At 43.8% G+C, this 19,524-nt stretch overlaps 1 protein-coding gene across 7 annotated transcripts in view; it reads right to left on the reverse strand.

Moving 5' to 3' along the window:
- Positions 1–19,524, reverse strand: part of ST3GAL6 (ST3 beta-galactoside alpha-2,3-sialyltransferase 6) — a 59,219-nt gene that overhangs the window by 12,363 nt on the left and 27,332 nt on the right. For 5 of the 7 annotated variants that reach the window (XM_045785374.2, XM_045785373.2, XM_045785376.2 and 2 more), the window contains exons 3-6: positions 15,852–15,951; positions 13,218–13,295; positions 11,044–11,147; positions 10,011–10,074 (exon numbers count right to left, since the gene is read on the reverse strand). In XM_045785374.2, the coding sequence (XP_045641330.1) occupies positions 10,011–10,074; positions 11,044–11,147; positions 13,218–13,295; positions 15,852–15,940 (335 nt within the window). In that variant the 5' untranslated portion in view covers positions 15,941–15,951. Of the gene's footprint in view, positions 1–10,010; positions 10,075–11,043; positions 11,148–13,217; positions 13,296–14,837; positions 15,785–15,851; positions 15,952–17,118; positions 17,139–19,524 lie in introns of those variants that run through there. The other 2 variants (XM_045785380.2, XM_045785381.2) reach the window with 2 other exon arrangements.

Raw genomic sequence — 19,524 nt, forward strand, 5'->3', positions numbered from 1 at the left:
CCCTGTCGGGTTAAGAAGAGACAATGTACACATTGTATGTATGGAAGCATAAGTTGACCTTTTCTCATTAGAATTTGTGTAGCTCACCTGTTTGGTTAGGTTTTTTTCATACTGGAAAATGCTTTTCCACATATTTTAACTTGGGGCTTTTAGCTCCCCACTTAACAAGTCCTGTCTAAATCAGTGTCTACTCTGTTACAAAGACGAGAAGATCCAGAGTGTCACCGGTGTCAGAGACTGGGTTGGGGCGACATTGTCCAGGCACTCCTTGATGTACCCCCCAAAACTCCCATCATGGACAGATCACAATATGCTCTAGAACTCCAGGAAGGCAACTTTCTCCGTGGTACTCTGCTCTGCGACCGGGTGGCACAGAGAAGACGGGAACACTGGCAAACACTCGGAGCCCTTTCCTCTCTGGGTATGTTGTCATCATCCTCACCAGCCCCACCTCACGCACACCCTCTAACAAGGGCAATTCTCACCCGCCCAGCTTGTTTGACTCTTCCTTCCAGAACCGTGGGGTCAGTTTAATGCAAACCAGAGGCTGGACATGCCGAAGCTGGCTCCACCTCCCCACTGAGGAAGGCTGTGCGCACTGGGGAGGGAGTGGCTACGCATGGAGGACACCAAGAACAGCTGTGTTCCTACGGAAGATGCGTGGGGCTGCAGGAGGAATCACCGTCCTTATGGCACCCAGACTAACCTTCTCCCCTATGGCTAGAGGCCACCGCCGTGTCCCCAGGTGCCCCAGGGGCTACAGCATCATCCTGGCCTGGGATATCCAGCCTGACAGCAGGCTGCCTGACTCCAACATCATCAGACACACCAGGCTAGGTAGGAACTCACGCCACTGTGTCTCCAGAGTTTCTAACCCGGAGCCTCCACAAAGGACCCGACCCACAAGGCTCATCTCTGAAGTTGACCCAGAAAGAGGTCGCCCCGCTCACTCCCAGATGCAGCCAGTCCCATGATCACTGCTCAGCAATAAACCCAAAGGTGGAACCTTCGTGCTCGCAGAAGCTTTCCCTCAGTGTTATTTTTATCAGACTGGATTACAGCTGGTCGTCCAGCCCCAGATCACATGTGGCCACAACAGTATTGGGATAAGAGAAGCAATCATCTCTCATACATGTCACAGGAATATGTCACATTCCTGGTCCCCACTCAGGCTCGAGGGCCTGGACCACCTCTTACAGATCCTACCAAGCCTTCCGGGCAAGGGGAAAGGGAGGGGGGGTTTAGAGGCAGATCTTTACCGCAAGAGCCCCAAGGCTTAGCCGCAGAGAGAAGGTTGTTCCTCGTACGTACGCAGCTCTACGGCCTCTGCCTGTTTGTCATCCCAGGAGAGTCAAGGACTTGGGAAAAATGGAAAGAAATCTTAGAGATACTGCCTCACTCAAGGGAACTACAATTCTGAAGACACTTTACACTCTTAGAAATTTCACTTTCTGTTTTCTTCTCTGTGAGCTTTGTAGGGGCAGCTGGGAGGAAGGCTCTTTGTCGTAGAAAAAGTTTGCCACTACCTCTGAAGAGAAATCTTGTCAGTGAAATTTCACTTTCCTCCTGGTCGGGATATTGCAAAGCCCCACACATTTTTCTGAGGATCATACAGATACTAGAAACTCTCAGGGGCATTCCTAGGCCTAGTCTTTGGCAGCAGCATCTGTCCCATGACTCCGGGACACAGGTAATGGTACAGCTCTGCAGTCTGACCCCACATCTCACAACGCTCTCCCCAGGAGGGACCCACGCATTACCAAACGTCTGAGTCATCATCTCCTTGGCTTCCTCCACGGGGTCTGGGCTCCTGGCTTGTCTTGTACCCTGGAGTGTGAAACAGTAACTTCCAGGGTCCTCTGGGTGACTGTATAACTTCACCATGTTTAATTAACACCACTTTTATGCACAAATAGTACAGACAATGTGAGTCCCTAGAGGCCAAGAGGAGTCTTACTTCTATGACTGTACCTTCCCACCTAAAACTTCCTGATTCACAGGCCGTGCACTTCAGAAATCGGTTTGTTACATTAAGGGTGGTGAGTATTTTCTCACGTTGTGTCTGGAAAAGCAGGTACTTGTTCTTCCTTCCCCCAACCCCAGAAACAGAGAGGGAAGTGCACATGCCCCAAACTGCTCACCCAGAAAACAAAATCATTACAGACTGCCTGAACCTGCTAATGGAAAATCTGGAAAAGTGCTGAAACAGTCATAGTGAGAGATTACACTTCCCCACGTGAAAGGCAGGCTTCTCATCAAGCCAGGCAAACCCAGAAGACGGACTGCCTCGTGCAGAGGTAAACATCAACACCGTCCATACAGAGAAAGTGAACATGAATCACCCATTTTAAATGACCTGCGGCCTGTCTTCTGAATGCTTTCTGACGTTCATTTTTCCCTTCAGCACTATCACACACATTAAAATATATCACTTGGTCTTCAGTGTAACCATCTATGCAGATCCCACGGGCCACTTTCCCAACACCCATTACCCAGGGTGCCTGCTCGCAGAGCCCTGCTTTCATAAGCCTAACAATGGTTGGTCTGGAGGTGGCCCCATGACCCCACCTTGGCAGAAAGTATTAGAGAAGTCTAATAGGTGCTGCAGAAAAGATTTCACCCCCAGCAAGAGCATGGTTTGGAAGTTCTCTTGGCTGAAAACAGCAGGATGCCTGGGCTAGGGATGCAGACACTGAGATCCCTTATAGAGCCTGGGCTCTTTTTCATGGACAACTGCTGAAGTCTGAATCGTTTTCTTCTTTTTAGGTTGTCTAAGGCCATGCTCCCGCCCTGGCTGGTTGCCAGTCCAACCCAGCTCTGCTGATGGAACATAATGGATCCTGCCTGGGTGAGCAACGAGGCAGCTGTCACAAATCTCCGTCCATTTAGCACGCAACGGACTTAGCACAGGGCTTGGACTAGGTACGAGATTTACGGATGGTTACTCTGTAACCGTCGACGCAGGCCTGGAGCATTCTTCACAGAATCTGGCAGGCTCTCAGGTGGGCGGCAGCTGGGGGTGGAGAGCCGGTTCATGCACTGAAGTGGGAGCTGAGAGTCTATGATTCAGGGTTTCTGCTGCTCTGGCCGGGGGTGAACGTGTTCCCACTAAGGAGGTGCCAGCCCTCCGGGGCCCTGGGTGCAGAGCGGTGCTTACGAGCTACGTGGCCAGCCAGACAGTGCCTCGTTACATGGCACATTTTAGGTATTGCTTTTCTGTGATGCAATCTCCTTCAATATCCTCAGTCGTTGGTGAACTGTGTCGAACACCGCCACCTCATGTGAGCTGTGCTTTGGGGAATAAAGAGAGGAACCCGAGTCCCGAGAAATCCACGGCAGCGGCACGCAACGACGACCAAAGAACTGCAGTTGTCACTCCGAACCATTAGTTCTAGGCATGGCTTCACGGTGCCTTCCGAACAAAGTGCCACAGAGGCTAGAAAGGAACCTAGAGGTCACCTCAAACACCCCACCTCTTTTTAAAAAGCATTTTATTTTTGAAGACACCTGGGTGGCTCAGTCGATTAAGCGTCTGACTCTTGATTTCAGCTCAAGTCACGATCTCGGGGTTTTGAGATTGAGCCCCAAGTTGGGCTCACACGCTGGGCTTGGAAGCTGCTTAATATTCTCTCTCTCCCTCTCCCTCCCCTCTAGTAAAATATAAATAAATAAATAAATAAATAAATAAGCATTTTGTTTTTTCAATTGCAATATAATTCACAAGCCTTAAAATCCACCCTTCAAATAAAATTCAGCAGGCTTTAGCATATTCACAAAGCTGTGCAACAATCACCACTACGTAATTCTGACCCCACAGCCAGTAGCTCTCCCTTCCCCTCCCCCTCCCCTGCAAGCACAGATCTATCTTCTGTTTCTATAGCTCTGTCTCTTCTGGCCATTTCATACAAATGGCATCATTCAATAGTTGCACACGGTAAGGTGTTCTATCAGGTACAACCATATGTGTGGGATTTCATGACTGGCTTCTTTTGTTGAGCATAGGGTTTTCAAGGTTCATCCACACTGTGGCATGAATCGGTACCCCATTCCTTTTTCTGACTGAATAATATTCCTTTGAGTGGATACACATTTAATTTATGCATTCAGCAGTTGGACATTTGGGTTGTTTCCACGCCAGGGCTATTCTGAATAATGCTCCTACGAACACTCATATAGAAGAAATTCGGTGGTCCCAGGTTTCAGTGTGGGCTTTCTACTTCAAAATAATTCTAGATTCGCAGGAAGTTGCCAAATCAGTACTGAGAACTCCTGTGTACTCTTTACCGCATTCCCCCGCCCCACACTTGCACTGACTTAACAACTGCGCAATGGTTGCACTGATTTAACGATTAACAGTTAAAGCCACACTTGGCATCATGTGCATATGAAGTTCCTTCCATTTCCCTCTTTTCTAAGGTTCAGAAGCGTGGGAACTTGCTCAAGGTCACAAAGCAGTTAGTGCCTTTTTTCACAAGGGCTGATCCATCTATGTAAATGTCCCATGTCTGTCTACCTCCTTACCCCTGTCTCCAGCTCCCCTTACCCCGACCCTCTTCCCAAAACCCTGTCTCTCAAGCTCTCCTTTCCTGGCCGGTTTCTGATCACTCCTCTGCTGCCGAAGTCCTGGCCTGAGAGCCAATCTGAGCACTTCCATAAAAGGAGGAACATGGAAAAAAAAAAAAAAAAAACGCGGAAAGGGTTGCTCTAGTTGTTTAAAAAAAAAAAAAAAAAGTTTGTCTTTTCGAAACTAGCCAGAAGTGGCAGTTGCGTGACTTTGTGAATGTACTAAATGCCGCTGGATTGTTCACTTTAAAATAGTTTGTTTTATGTAGATTTCACCTCAATTGAAAAAAAAAATGGTTTGTCAACATTTGAGACTTTTACTCTTTGCCACACTTAGGATCTGCTGGCTCAGAGCCAGAATCAGAGGCACTTTTACTGTGCTTGATCTTCGAGTAAGAGATGAGAAAAGAAAAATGTGTTTTCCTGTAGTATCTATTCAGAGAAGATTCTATGGAGATCATGTATCTTTAAGAGAAAAAAAAGCCCTATGTGTTTTCAATGAACTTACTCATGTACCCTGGAGATGTTTTGGTTTAACCCTGCCAGAGTATTAAAGTTCATCTGGCTAAAAATGGTTTGAGGTTAAGGATAAAGCCATAAGCTGTATTAAATAACGCACGAGATGTCCTGGAAATCCTAAAGAATATGTCTGTAAGAATTCACAATTCCAGAATTCTCACCCTTATCTCTTCAGGTGATACTCAGCTCAAGACATTTAATTGTGGGGTTGGCATCAGTGCATATGCAGTGGAGGGAGGTACTGAGAACAGAAGTCTGCAGACCTCCATATAACCTTCCACTTAACCTCTCTGGACTTCAGTTCTCTCACCTTTCGAGTGAGGGGGTTGGAGTAGATCTCCGCCCTTCCTGCCTCCGACCATCTCTAGGATTTACCACTTTGCCTTAGAGTCTGGCTCTCAGGCCACACAACACAGCAAGGGGAGGTAAGCTTAGGTAATCAGGTCTCTCGACAGAACAGAACAGTGCCCCAGTGTTGACCCCAGCCCAGCCTGCTGGGCCACTGCTCAGGAGAGAAACTCAAACAATACAAAGGAAAAAGTACAAGATTTATACTAAAAATAAAAAAATAAAATAAAATGAGTAATACACATGTCCCATCGCATGGTATCCTCTCTTCACAGAGACCAGAGAATCCCTGGCACAAAATTAGGGGGAAAGGCAATTTTCTATAACGCAGTTAGTTTTTTAACAGATATGATTACACAAATGGAGGCAAATTATTGTAATTACTAGGTGATGAAAAACTTGGAACAGGTGAGTCTTTTTTGTTTGTTTGTTTGTTTTGTGTTTTGGTGGCGAGTGGCGGGGGTGGTTAGCGAAGGGAGGAGCCCAGCAGAGAACAAGCCTGCAATGGTTTAGCTCCGGGGGCCTGTCACACAAGTGTCATAGCCGAACACACACACTCTGTTCCCTTCCTTGGTTATTTCTCACCCAACTTCTTCATGGTATTAGCTTTCGGAAAAGGTTCTCTCTGCCTTAGAGTTACTTTACTAACACTACCAACAAATATGCATATGTAATAAGTCCTTCATAAGAAATGTCACTTCATGGGGCGCCTGGGTGGATCAGTCAGTTAAGCATCTGACTCTTGATTTCAGTTCATGTCACGATCTCAGGGTGGTGGGATCGAGCCCCGCATCAGGCTCCGCACTCAGCATGGAGTCTGCTAGAGATTCTCTCCCCCCCCCCGACTCGCACATATTCTCTCTAAAATAAATAAAATCTTTTTAAAAAAATGTCACTTCAGGGGCGCCTGGGTGGCACAGCGGTTAAGCATCTGCCTTCGGCTCAGGGCATGATCCCGGCGTTATGGGATCGAGCCCCACATCAGGCTCCTCTGCTATGGGCCTGCTTCTTCCTCTCCCACTCCCCCTGCTTGTGTTCCCTCTCTCGCTGGCTGTCTCTCTGTCGAATAAATAAATAAAATCTTTTAAAAAAAAAATGTCACTTCATAAAAAAATAAAATTTAAAAATTAAAAAAAAAAAAGAAATGCCCCTTCGAAATGACCTACACCACCAATATGTTTCAACAGCTTCCAGGGGTGAGCAATTCTCCAAGAGACAAACCACGGTTGGCTTCCTCAAGCACTTGGCTAGGTTAGAATAGTTATATAACTGACTTCAGAATCCTAAGGCACAGAGCCAGGTGGAGACCAGCTGACCCTCAATAATCATGTTTCTTTTGTCCCTTAAAACGGGACTTTTTAAAATATGGGCACACAGCCACTTTTCATAAAAAATTTTTTTTTTAAGGCTACACTTCTAGCCCACCTTCCAGCTAGGTGTGGCCTTGTGATTATATCCCTAGCCAATGGGGTATAATCAGTGGTTGTGAGCAAATGTTAACCACCAGGTCTCTCTGGGAGAAAAAGAGGTAATCAGGAGAAGCCCGGGTTTGCAGAGTTGCCAGTTTCATGGTATATATGCTCCCAAAATGGCTAATTTCAAGTTTCTACCTTGATGGCACTGAACACAGAACTGGAAAGAACTGCAGCTCTCAAGTGGGTACCAACTGGCTCCAGCTCATTCCTGGGTGTAAGAGTATTATATGTGATTTCTGGGCAATGTCCTTAAAGCAGGAGGCAAGTCTTAATGGATAAGCGCATGGCCTTCCCCTTTTCTCCTCCCTATCGGCCAGAAGGCAGCCAAGATTGGTGGAAGTCCAGCCATCATATTGGATATTAGGAGGAAGCTCTGGATATAGCCATGGCAGACTCAACAACAGAACAGCCCAGGTCCCTGCTGACCATCGCTAGCAGACTAGCCCCGGATATTAACCTGCTGATTTCATTTATGTGACACTTGTGAGCAAGAGGAAGCTTTCTGTCTTATAAATGCATCTGATATTTAGAGCCTTCTCATTCAGAGTGGAATCCGTCCTCACGGAGGGCATCACACAAGCTAAAGGATGTAACCGAACAAAACTAGGACTTGCATCTGGTGGAAGTGTAAAGGAGGAGGGTTCAAACAGTGACGAAATGTCTGAACCTTTCTGGAAGGGACAAAGAGGATAGAGGGAGAATAAAATCAGTGAAGACAGCAGCCCACAGGGGAAAGGGCCGGAAAGGCCGAGCTCTCCCTCTCTCCTGCTCAGCCCCTTGACCTGCAGACCCACAACAAAGAGTGAGCAGCCGATGCCCACGAGACTTCCTCCTGGCTCCTGTGGGGCCAAGCTCCCGAAACCACGGGTGGGGTAGTCCATCCCCTGCGCCTGAGAGAGAGACTGTTCTCAGACCTGCTTCTCCTAGAGCATGTTCCCCAGCTGGAGAGGAGAAATGCGAGATGTTTAAGGCCATTCAGGGGCCAAAGCGAGCTGACTCAGAGGCAACAATAAGGTAATTTGGTATATTCTGCCCTTCTGGTTTATTCAGAACACAGGTCTGTTACCGTCTTGGTGCAGTAGCTTCCAGACAAACGTTCAAGGCCTTGCTTAAAATATAGGTACAATCTATTATGACATGAGAACCCAGCCCGAAAGGTAGTATACAAATAGAACATAATAGTGTCACAAGCATATTCTTATCTATGTTCAAAACACTGTTTCTCAAGTCCCTAGGAAAGAGGTTTGCACAGTCAAACAAGCAATTCAGCAACGCTGACCATCTGAGCGCATCCCTGTGCGCGGGGGTCCTACAAGGGACATTTTCCGTTCACTCTGCACCTGAAAAGTCTCTGACTGCATTTATTCTACTCCAGTCTCTTGACAGCTTCAGACTCAATAGTCCTGTGTGACCAGCAGGACCTTCAATCCCTCCTCACCACCCACACCCACCTCCCCTCTAATACAGGTGATGCTCTGTGCTCGACACGGGTGCAGGGTGGGAGTGGGGGGTATGCTCAGTGACAAAGGAGGAAAGGGTGGGGGACAGCAAAACCAAATCCGCGAGAAGAGACGGAATGGCCTGGCTGAGGCACACCCAGACGACGAACCCCTGTGTGAGAACGGCTTCTCACACAACTACATATAGCACAGTCTAGTTCTAAGATAAAAACCAGCAGTGAAACTTCTAGTCACACCCCTCTCCCCCAAGAATGACAGTAGCTCACATCTACAGGGACAAGGATCTTGTAGATAATTACTCTTAAGTCAAACATCCAGGCGCTGGATGGAACTCTCTAGGTTCACATCCCGGCCCTAGCATTTGCTGACCGTAGACTAGTCCCAGATATTAACCTGCTGATTTCATTTATGTGACACTTGTGAGCAAGAGGAAGCTTTCTGTCTTATAAATGCATCTGATATTTAGAGCCTTCCCATTCAGGGACAAACTACATAGGTGTGCCCAGTTTCAGTTCCTCCACTAAAAAAAAAAAGTATTATCAGGGATATTTTGCAGGTTGGTGGTAAAAATTAGAAAGCATGATATAATCCATATATGCCAAAGGTCTGCACAAAACAATATTCTACCCATTAGAGCTATAAAACTTCAGGTTAGAAAGGAACATATGTGGTTGCTGTTGATATGCAATCAAAAATGATTAAGTTGATGGCATAGTTTTAAATTATAACAAGTAAGTACAAGCTGAAACGCGTAACATTTATTACATAATCCACACTTTGATAATCTGGGCTCCCAGGAAAAAGGAGATAAATTCAGACAAAATCTAGCACTGTTCCCTCAGCTCTGTGCTGTCAATTCTATCTCCATTTTCACACCTCTGTCCACTACCCTCACTTATGTTTCTGCTAAATAGCACCCCTCTCTTCTTGAGCAAGAGGGAAAATTCTGTCGTTTTCCTTTTTAATGGAGGCCTGACATCTGCAGGCTACCTGTGCCATCCCACTGGACCACTGGCCAAACTCTACAATGAAGCTAAAAATTTGTGAAGAAAGTCTATCTCTGTAAAAGTAGGAATACCTGCTAAGAAGTCTATCTTTTAGCAGTTTCATTCCTATGGGGCTAACTGGACACCAGAATATTCTACACATTCAATGACCTTTTGTAGTCAGAAAATGTATTACCTACACACGCTGTTTGCTTCGCTCCAGTATAATTCTGAATAAGAAGAAGAGAGCTGCTTCTGAAATCCAATATTCAAGTGAAACAGAAAGGATCCTCATGAGCAGTTAAAAAGATACGGGGACAGGTACAGGAAAGAGCCCATGAGGGGGCTGTGAGCCTACTAACAGAGGCTATGAACCAATTCTTCAGGATCAACAACTTAGAAAAGCTTACAGTGTCTTGCCCCGGAACGAGCCTTACTCATCAGAAGGCACTCTGCAGACTTGGGAGGCAACAAGTTATGCAGCTTCGAAGTTAATTTTGTACTTTATTTGAAACATCATAGAAATAACTACTAGAGGTTTTCGTTAAGCACAGATACTAATGAATTTTCTTGAACGAAGACATTTTAGATTGGGGCGCACATTTTGAACCCCATTAGCTCAAACTCAAAGTCAAATAAAAGCAAGGAAATAAACTCACTTGTCAAACTCGTCAAAGAGATCACAACTCTGCAGTTTTGAAAGAGCAAGTCGAAAATACTCCGCTAGAAAACAAATGGAATATTATCAATAAAAGGAATCACGGCTTCTTAGGTACACAGTGAGCCATCTGTCCCCTGCCCTCCCCCAAACCCATTTCAAACTGGTACAGCCCCACGGATTTATCCCGTGGTGAAGACTGATGATACAACTGTAATTAGCACTAGCCAGCAGGCACACTCAAAGATGCTTTAAGGACACTTTGTAGAAGTCCAGAAAAGAAAAAAGAAAGATGCTTAATCTGAAAACGCTCACAAAAAAAGTAACCCCCAAAATATGTACAGTCTGACTCAGAAAACCACAAGCTTGTCACCTCCTGGGCTTTCAGGGTCTCTCCCAAACGTACAACACAAGCTACATAGAGCCAGGTCACGTGCCAATAAGCAAAGAGAAAACGATCCTGTCATTAGTAGACAGAGTGATTCTCTCTCAATTTGGCAAAAGTCAAATACCCACTGGTTGGAAGCCTGATCAAGGAGCTAGATCTTAAATTAATGAAATAAAACTCAGAGGTAAAGAGGCGAAAAGGGGAGCTAGGGAGGACGTTCAACCAACCCACAGGGTTATCCTGCTTATTCCACATTGAATGAACTAAGGCATCAGAACACATGAATAAAACCATGGCTAAACCAAAGAAAAAAAGCAGTTTCTCAATAAAAACAAGTCTACCATTTTTTTCTTAAATTCTACACTGCCTCGAACAGGAGTAGGGATTTCTATATTAAAATTTTATTTCCTTCATCCCATCTCCAAACCATTTCCTTTAGGAATCATTATGAGGCATAAAGATTAAAAGGCCGTAAAATTATATAAACATGTGGTTCACATCAAACACCGTTCACGCTAATAGGGCTAGGTAAAGAATACTAGGGCTAGGTAAAGAATACTAGGGCTAGGTAAAGAATACTAGGGCTAGGTAAAGAATATTAGGGCTAGGTAAAGAATACTAGGGCTAGGTAAAGAATATTACTGACCCGATGTTCTTGTCCCATAGGGCAAATCAAATTTATCGCTACCATATACGGAAGCAATCTTTTTAAAATCAGCTGCACACAAAAAAGGGTGAAACTGATGAAACCTGCAAGAAAAGGAAAAAGAGTGATTTCTCCAAATGCCTACCATATCTGCGGCCTTCTAAAATCACAGCTGAACATAAGTAGTATAGAGCTCATCTTGATACACTGACCATATGTGAATGTGTAATTATTTTTTAAGTTCTTTTAAAAATCACCTGAAACAGTATTTAAATATTAGATAGAATGGAATGTTCCATGGAACTACACAACCAGAACAGAAACACTTTCCAGGTTGTGGGACCAAAATTACATCACTCCTTCAGGGGCTAGCGAGGGGGGGAATCAAAACTGAAAAATAAACCAACACCAGGTGATAACACGTTAGCCATATACGGGAAGAGACAAAGGAGGTAATAAGGGAAAATAAAAGCACGGATGCGAAGCCACTCCCAGACGTAAAGGTACCGTCCGCATGAGGTTGTGTCAGCTGTGAAAATAAAAACATAATAAAAATTCAATGCGCCGAGGACTAACCTCTTTTCGGATATCATTAAGACTTTCTCGAGAACAAGAACTGTGGGCACTGTCTTCTAGTTGCCGGCTCTGGCCTGCCCGGCTACCCCCACCCAGGTACCGTCGCAGACAAGGGAGCCGGTGTGACGAGGGCGCCACGTGCTTCCGTTTCCCCCCCCTCGCTTTTAGCACCCAGCACGGAGTAAGCAGGCTACTATGCTTAATAAATGACTGAATGAATTCCAACTCGGATTACTTCTTTAGGAAACCAGCATGACGTAGGGAAAAATAAGTTTTTTTACTTAAAGAGAAGGAATGAGTCAAACTGTCCCTTACCCCGACCCCCACGCTTGGCCCCATTTTTCCAGTCCTATCAGCACTGCCCTGTCTTAGTCTGAAAACTGCAGTGCAGATCACAGTGCCCTGGGGTTCAGGGGCTGCCTGACAAAAAGGAAAGCGACAGCAGTGGCATGGGGTAACACAGCTTCAGTTTCCTTCTGGCTTTGCCACTCAGGACCCACTAACCTGGGACAAGTCCCACGAGCTGAAGGTCTTCAGAGTTAGAACTCACATCATATTGAGACTAAGGAAACAGAGGAGGAGGAGCCCTTCCTGCTTAACACAGGATCTGTGCCCCAGACTTAGTTGTGACAGTGACAGCAGTCTCGAGGGTCCAGCCTTATTTATACATGTTGGGTTCCAAGGTAAAATGTATCTATCCCCAGGGTAGACTGGGTTCCAAAGTAAAATGTATTTCTTACTATGGGTCATGGTCAAAAAAAGTTTAAAACTACTCTTCTGGTTTTGCACTGGTCCTAACTGGACACCCAGCTATGGAAAGACTACAAGTAGCCATGGTGCACCTGTGATCATACGCAGAAATGTTTTGTGTACCTGCATTTTCCCAGAGAGTTGATTTTAAAGGAATCTATAGCCCCAAGAGGTTAAGAACCAGTAATGGAAAGGTCCAGTAACATAATTAAAGGAAAACGGACATTTTTGATCCTCAATGGATAAAATATTGAAAAGCCTGTACCTGTTTTACACAATTACCAGACTGCCATTTATTTCTATTTCTCTAGAAGCATTGTGACCAGCAATCTGTCACAGCTGAGGTGACGGAGGAAAAGAATACTTGTGGATATTCTACAAGTCCTGACAACAATATAAAGATCATTATTTACATTCCAAGTACTTCACTGAAAATCTCTCCAAGTCAGGAAAAAGGTGTCATCATAAAGTTTAACCTAGAGGCAAGGGAAAAACAGCCACAAAATAATAAGGGTGAAAAATAATACGGAAACAACAAGGTGGGGAGGGGAGCAAAATCCTGAAGAATGGTTCACTTTTTTATAATCAAACACAAATCGGCCTCTCTAATGTCACCTGCGTAAAAAGAATACTGGTCTGATTGAGTTCTTCAATGTCTTTGCTGAAAATATATGCAGAGTTCTGACTAAAAGCACAAAAAGAGACTGGATATTCAAGCCCTTCCTTAAATACAGAGTGTCTACTTTCTACTTGCTAAGATTTATATGCAAAGAAGTAAACAAGTGTGAAAAATGATTACAAACACATTTTGAACATTTTGTACGTCACAATTTCTTTCAGATGTTTACCTCAGGAGGGAGGCAAAAGCTGGCTTTGATAAACAAGGCTGGATCTTATTTCTCCGCTTCATTTCCACAGGTGGCACCCTAGGAGACAAAAATAAGGTCAGTCAGAAACCAGAACCAGGCAGCCCGCCCAGAGGAAAGCGAATGCCCTGGGAATCCGCTTGGTGCCACCACCCAGAGGCTTCTCAGGCATGGAATTAAAAACTCTCACAGAAACCTCTGAGGGAGGACAGTACCTTACACACGTCGGAGGATGCGTGGATACGAGGTAAGAGAGAGAAAGGCTGAGGTGACAAGGGACCCAGAAGTAATTCAATGAGCAGTGAACAAAGAGCCTTCAAGAGGGGCTGGGATTACCACACTGGGGAAGCCCCAAGCAGGCTGACTTTTTAGAAGCGCCCCCCCCCCCCCAAAGCCTGAGAAACCCAACATGTGCCCGTGCACATGGCTATCTCAGTCCTCCATGCCACATCTGGGGACACCTGCCACAGAAACACAGACCTGCAGTTCCAGACACGGCCTTGTGATCTGGCCTCTACAAACCACACTATTCAGAGTCATATGTAACACTCCTCTATTCTTGGCACAGGTTAGGCCCTTCTGGGTCTCCTGAATGGAGTGCTTGTCTCCACAATTTAAAAGGGTATTGTGAAACAAGACAGAGCATGACAACAAAAATAAATGAAGGGGACAGGGTGACAGGATCCAGATTTAGACAGCTTCATAACTGCTTAACAGAAGAACATGTTAATGATCAAGGATGTGAAGAGCTCATCTTAAAAAACTAATCCATTTTCTTTCATTTTTTTTATTAGGATATGTTAGTGACCATACAGTACATCATTGGTTGATAATTTTCTTCAATAATCATAGGACTCAAACTAAAAGAATTGGTCTCAATTTTTCATTTTTTTTTTTTGTTTAAAAAAAAAAAATCCCCATAGTTGGAACTGCTAGGTTTCTATACTACGAAGCCAGGAAAGTCCTTATCAGAGAAACATCTTTTGTGAATACCACAAATGGCAAGAATCCCTTGATTATATACATAAGGAAGGTACATAAATATGGTGGACCAGCATTTTAGACCATAAAAACCAAATTATATTCAGAGGATAAAATGAAGTATAAGATATTACTTGGTTTCTAAGGTTATTCAAATAGAAAACCTTTTAGGAGATTGTGAAGACAAACTTTGAGTGGCTTAAAAAAGTTATCCATCTTAAATTAATTCTTAAGGAATCAAGTTCACAGCACAAAAGCCACCTGAGGTAATCTCCCAGGTACTTTATGTGACTGGAGTGATGTGTTAGCTTAGGAATGTCATAAACACTCCTCAAATCCTGTATGACAGAAGACAGTGTAGAATTCAGATTCTTTACATTGTCTTATCATTTCCCTTGTGACACACGATAGGATTTGTAGGGAAGCAGCTATCTCGTGAACTCCTTGCTTTCTCTTCCGTTCTTGTCTTCCGTTACTAAGTGTGGTACAGAGACAGGATGTGGCAAAGACAGGAGAGACCCCCATAGTATAACCCCTCGTGTAGTGTGTAATAAGACTTCTAAGTCCTCCACCTCAGTATTTAAGTCCAAAGCCTAGAAACTTAGGTCCAAACCTACCCACCTGGCATTGGGTTTTCCCAGTGACCATTTGCCTAACTTCCTTCCATGAAGAGCATTACAATAATTTTTCAATCAACCAGTGGTGAAATAAATTCAGAAGCATCAATTTTTTTTTTTATCTAGTAGGAAAAAAAAAAAACAAAAAACCCAGAGACGTGATCTAAGATCTCCTATTGAAAAACTGGCAGAGTACTGATAGTTTAAGACAGGAAATTATGATGTGATTTATTTTGATATCATATGCTACCATCCATTCAGGATTTAAAGGTCATCAAAACTTTATTCCTAGCCAAAGGACTGACAATAGGGAAAAGAATAAAAAGCTTATAAGTTTTTTCTGCAATAAAACTACTTGTGTCTCTTCAAAGTTTTATATGTGACATTTTAAGTCAACATGGTTTCATGAGGTACATCTATCATCATTCACCAAATATTTTTAAACAAAGAGAACCACATGTAGTGTCTATATTTTAATCAGCAATCCACGCACTTTAGGCCCAACAGTCAACTACCACTGAGTCCAAGAATTATTCCGTCAATTCAAGGAGATGAAATATTATATAAGGAATGTTATGTCCCAAAGACAATCAACATTACTGCTTCAAAGTCAATAAAAAGAAGGTGCTGTTTTATCAGCTTTTAAACTGTTAGAGTACAACATATAAGATATCGGAATGGTAAGACTCCAATTCATAATGGAAAGCTAGAAAAGGCTCAAAATGTTAAAGAGGGTCTGTTGTTGTTGTTTTATAGGTTCCTCTAGTATCATTTATGTGTCTCTGTGAAAGACTAGTTTGGGGATTATTTTTAAAGAGCAAAAATGATGGGGTGCCTGGGTAGCTCAGTGATCTCAGGATTGTGGGATCGAGCCCCACGTCAGGCTCCGTGCTGAGCACAGAGTCTGCTTGCGATTCTCTTCCTCTGTCCCTCCTCCCATCCCACACTCTCTCCCCCTCTCTCGCGCTCTCAAATAAATAAATTCCAAAAAAAAATAAAGAGCAAAAATGAAACTTACCAGTAGACATTTGTTCCCCATAATATACAATGCAGCACATAATAGAGAAAGACAGCACTCAGGAATATGGCCACAAGGTACCCTCTCATGGCTGGCCCACCTGAAACACAGGAATGAAGTCCAAGAAAAGGCAATATTATTTGTTCTATAGATGGGTTCACACAAAGGCTCAAATACGAGATTAGTAAACAAACATACAGAGAGGGAAAAAGAGAAGTAAATGATGTAGGCCTATTATTTTTGGAAATATCCACTAAATTTGCAGGAAAAGAGTATTTTTTTCTCTCTCCTCAGCCTCTTTAGTCAGGTAGGTAGACCAATAAACAGTACCATTGTTTTAAAGCTGGTGGCTTCCATTACTACATTCTCATGTTAGAAAAGAAAAAAATTCATTCAGAACAAAATGGTATACCTCTATTCCATATCCAAAACTTTTTTCAGAAACATTAAAAAATATCTATTTTCACTCTTTCCAAAGAAAGTGAATATATGCCTTGAGATGTAAACAAACATTGCATTTCTTCAGTGCTCAAAATGATTTTTAAATGCTCTACATTGTTATTTTTACAAGTCCTTTGTGTAACTTTCAAAAACTGGGAAGGGCTGCCTGGGTGGCTCAGTCGGTTAAGTGTTCAACTCTTGATTTTGGCTCAGGTCCTGAGCTCAGGGTGGTGAGACTGAGTTGGGCTCTGGGTGTGGAGCCTGCTCAGGATTCCCTCTCTCCCTCTGCCCCTCCCCTTCCCTCCCTCTCCAAACAAAACCCCCCAACAACAACAACAACAAAAACCAAAAAAAAATCACTTTATAAAAGCTGAGGGGAAAAAGCTACTAAAAAATATTTCCCACATCTTCCATTTTTATATACTTTGAGGTGTACGCTTTGATTTTTCAGTATCACAGCCCAGGTAAATTTAGCTAACTTCTTACTTAATTTTGCACTACACAGTTTGGTCCATTATTTGTAGATAGATAAAAACCAAGACACAATCCTCTCTAGAATATAAATTAAAAAACCCTTTATAGAATATATATTTTTAAAAAACCTAACCATATTTAGTTCCCACTTCTGCTTCCTAGAAATGAGTAAGTTCTCACTTCTATATGCAATTCAATGCAAAAGATGAATTTAATATATGGTTCTTATAATAGATTTCAATGCTTGTGATTTGACACAAGTGGACTATCTCTTTGCCTCTCTTATCAAGTTTCTGGTTCATCTAGGCAATTGCACGTACCACTCCTCCCACTCCTGTTCGTATCTACCAACCTCAGTCGGGGCAACGCCGTGCAAACACTGTGAGTCTGAGGAGGTAAATTTCCAATATCATGCGGTCTCCCTTTTCACAGTAAAATAAGGCCAGGTGGAACTCTTAAAGCACTCCTTTGCCTTCATGAGTAAAAGATAATAAATACAGTTTAAGCTTTCCTTGATAACATGGGGTCATCTTAACAAATGTCATAATTGTGCTGGGCTCCCCCACTAGGGCGGCGTGGGACTGTTTAGGAAGCCGTCCGTATGCCGGGGAGACTGCTGGTTCCCCCCGTCGCTGTCCGCTCCTGCTTCTCACTGCTCTGCAGGTAGCCCCACGCCCACACGCCGTTCCCGCAAGTTAGTGAGAAATGCCCGTGTGAGGGAAGCAAACAGAGGCAGTAAAGGAGCTAACTGGACACATCTACCTTAGTGCAAAGTCAACACCACTTGGCAATCAGAAGACATGAATCACGGCCCAGCGCCACATAATTCCTGGCTTGGGGTTTCGGTAAATCAGTTTACCTCTTCCAGCTTGAGTATCCTCACGTGTTCACAAGCGAGAGCACACAACCCACCTCTCTGAGCTATTAGGAAGATGACCCCAAATGATGGGTGTCTCGCACAGCCTAGGACACAAAATATGTGCTGAGTAAGTTGGTGTACTTTACTCTTGGTTTTCTAAAACGAAAGTCAGCTGTGCTCTTTTTCTAAGTGGAAATATGCACAGGTTTTGAGAAAGCCAGAGTGAGCCTTGGCCTATCCCGCCGCGGCCGCTCCTGCGTTCCTACCGCCCTGGCAGAAAGCCGTGGTTGCATGCGGTGTGGGCAGAAAGCCGTGGTTGCATGCGGTGTGGGCAGAAAGCCGTGGTTGCATGCGGTGTGGGCAGAAAGCCCACATCCTCTGATGGAGAAGGGAGTGAAGTATGTAAAGAACATTTAGATCTGCTGCTCCCGCCCCTCAGGCCTGCGCATGTCTTTCCACTTTGTTTTGTCTTCCTCATCCATTTGTTATGTATGATACTATCTTCATGCATTGTGGCTTATCCGAAAAATTGCCTTAAATTCTTCATGTTAAAAAGCAAGAAATAAATTGCAGGATTATTAATAGGTTAAAAAAAGGCATGGTTCTGTTTCTTAAGGAATACTTGGTAAAATCCAAGTGATGGGGAGAATTAAGGTTTGGGATTATCAGCCAAAATCTAAGACAGCGAGACACTTGGGGTGTTGCTATGCATCACCGAAATGGCTAACTGAAGAATCAAAGACGCAGAAGTGCGCTAGCCCAGAGCCTGGCCCTTATACTTGTTCCACAAAGGTTAGCTTTCCTTCCTCGCCTTGCACTGGGCGCACTGAGAAAGGTCAAGGAACTGGGATCCCAGCTGGGTGCTAAAAGGCAACCTGTCATACAGGGAGACATGATCATATTAAATGCTGACCAAAGGCCATGAGCAATGCTTCGTGATGACAAGACACAGGCCTATCAGTGCTCACGGGGAACTGATGTGGACTTGGCTTGTCTCATCCCTTTGACGGATGTGACCTCAGAAAAATGCTTTTTTTTCCCCTCCTCATGCAGGTATTACCCAAACATGGGTAGAGGATAAATATAAAAGACTCCAAAGAACACAATGGGATTATTTATATATCCTGTGACTCCCTTGAAAATACACTGTAATTAACCCCTTTTCGTTGTATCTGCTGATGGTCACAGACATCAGGGGTGTTTGGCAACTCTGGGAGTCCAGGAGTCCCCCGGACAGACTTGAACTGAAAAGGTTTTAGAAATTACTTAAGACTGTCCTGGAAGGTATCTTACCATGGGCCAATACGGTCACAGAACAGTCTGCTTAAATGCTCGAATATTTAAGGCTCCACCTAGAATAACATGATTTATGCAAACACCCAACATGGATGCCACTTACCAGTATCAGCAAATCTTTAAAAACCTATTGACATGTAAGATAAAACAGTATTTGAAGGCCTAGAGAAAGAACTCAGTACTTACAATTCAATTTGCACATCTGTCCCCCAAAAATGCGTTCTTCAGGAAACTTATATATTATTTTACAAAGCACAAAAGTATAAGTAAGCGAGATTTTTTCATTCACTGATATGTATTTTGGCTGAAAACACAGAAGTATGAGAGAACATTCTTTTTTCCTTTAAAAATTAAAATGAACCTACTCTTGAAGAGCCATTGCATACACCAGCTGAGAAAAATCTAGGAAGCGTAGCCACTTTCTTGTATTTCATGGGCAAGTCAAAGCATTTTCAAGTTGCAAAGTAGAGCGGGCCAGCCAGGATATCCTTGTGATAAACATGTCTAGTTCCTCTGCTTGCTCATAGGAAAAAAACTTCCACTAATAAAAAAATTCTCTAATTATAATTCTATAAATGGAATGACCATTTTGCTTTGAACAAT

Source organism: Ursus americanus, chromosome 4 (assembly GCF_024610735.1).
Source record: "Ursus americanus isolate L20-20 chromosome 4, mUrsAme1.1.p, whole genome shotgun sequence".
Classification (NCBI taxonomy): Eukaryota; Metazoa; Chordata; class Mammalia; order Carnivora; family Ursidae; genus Ursus; species Ursus americanus.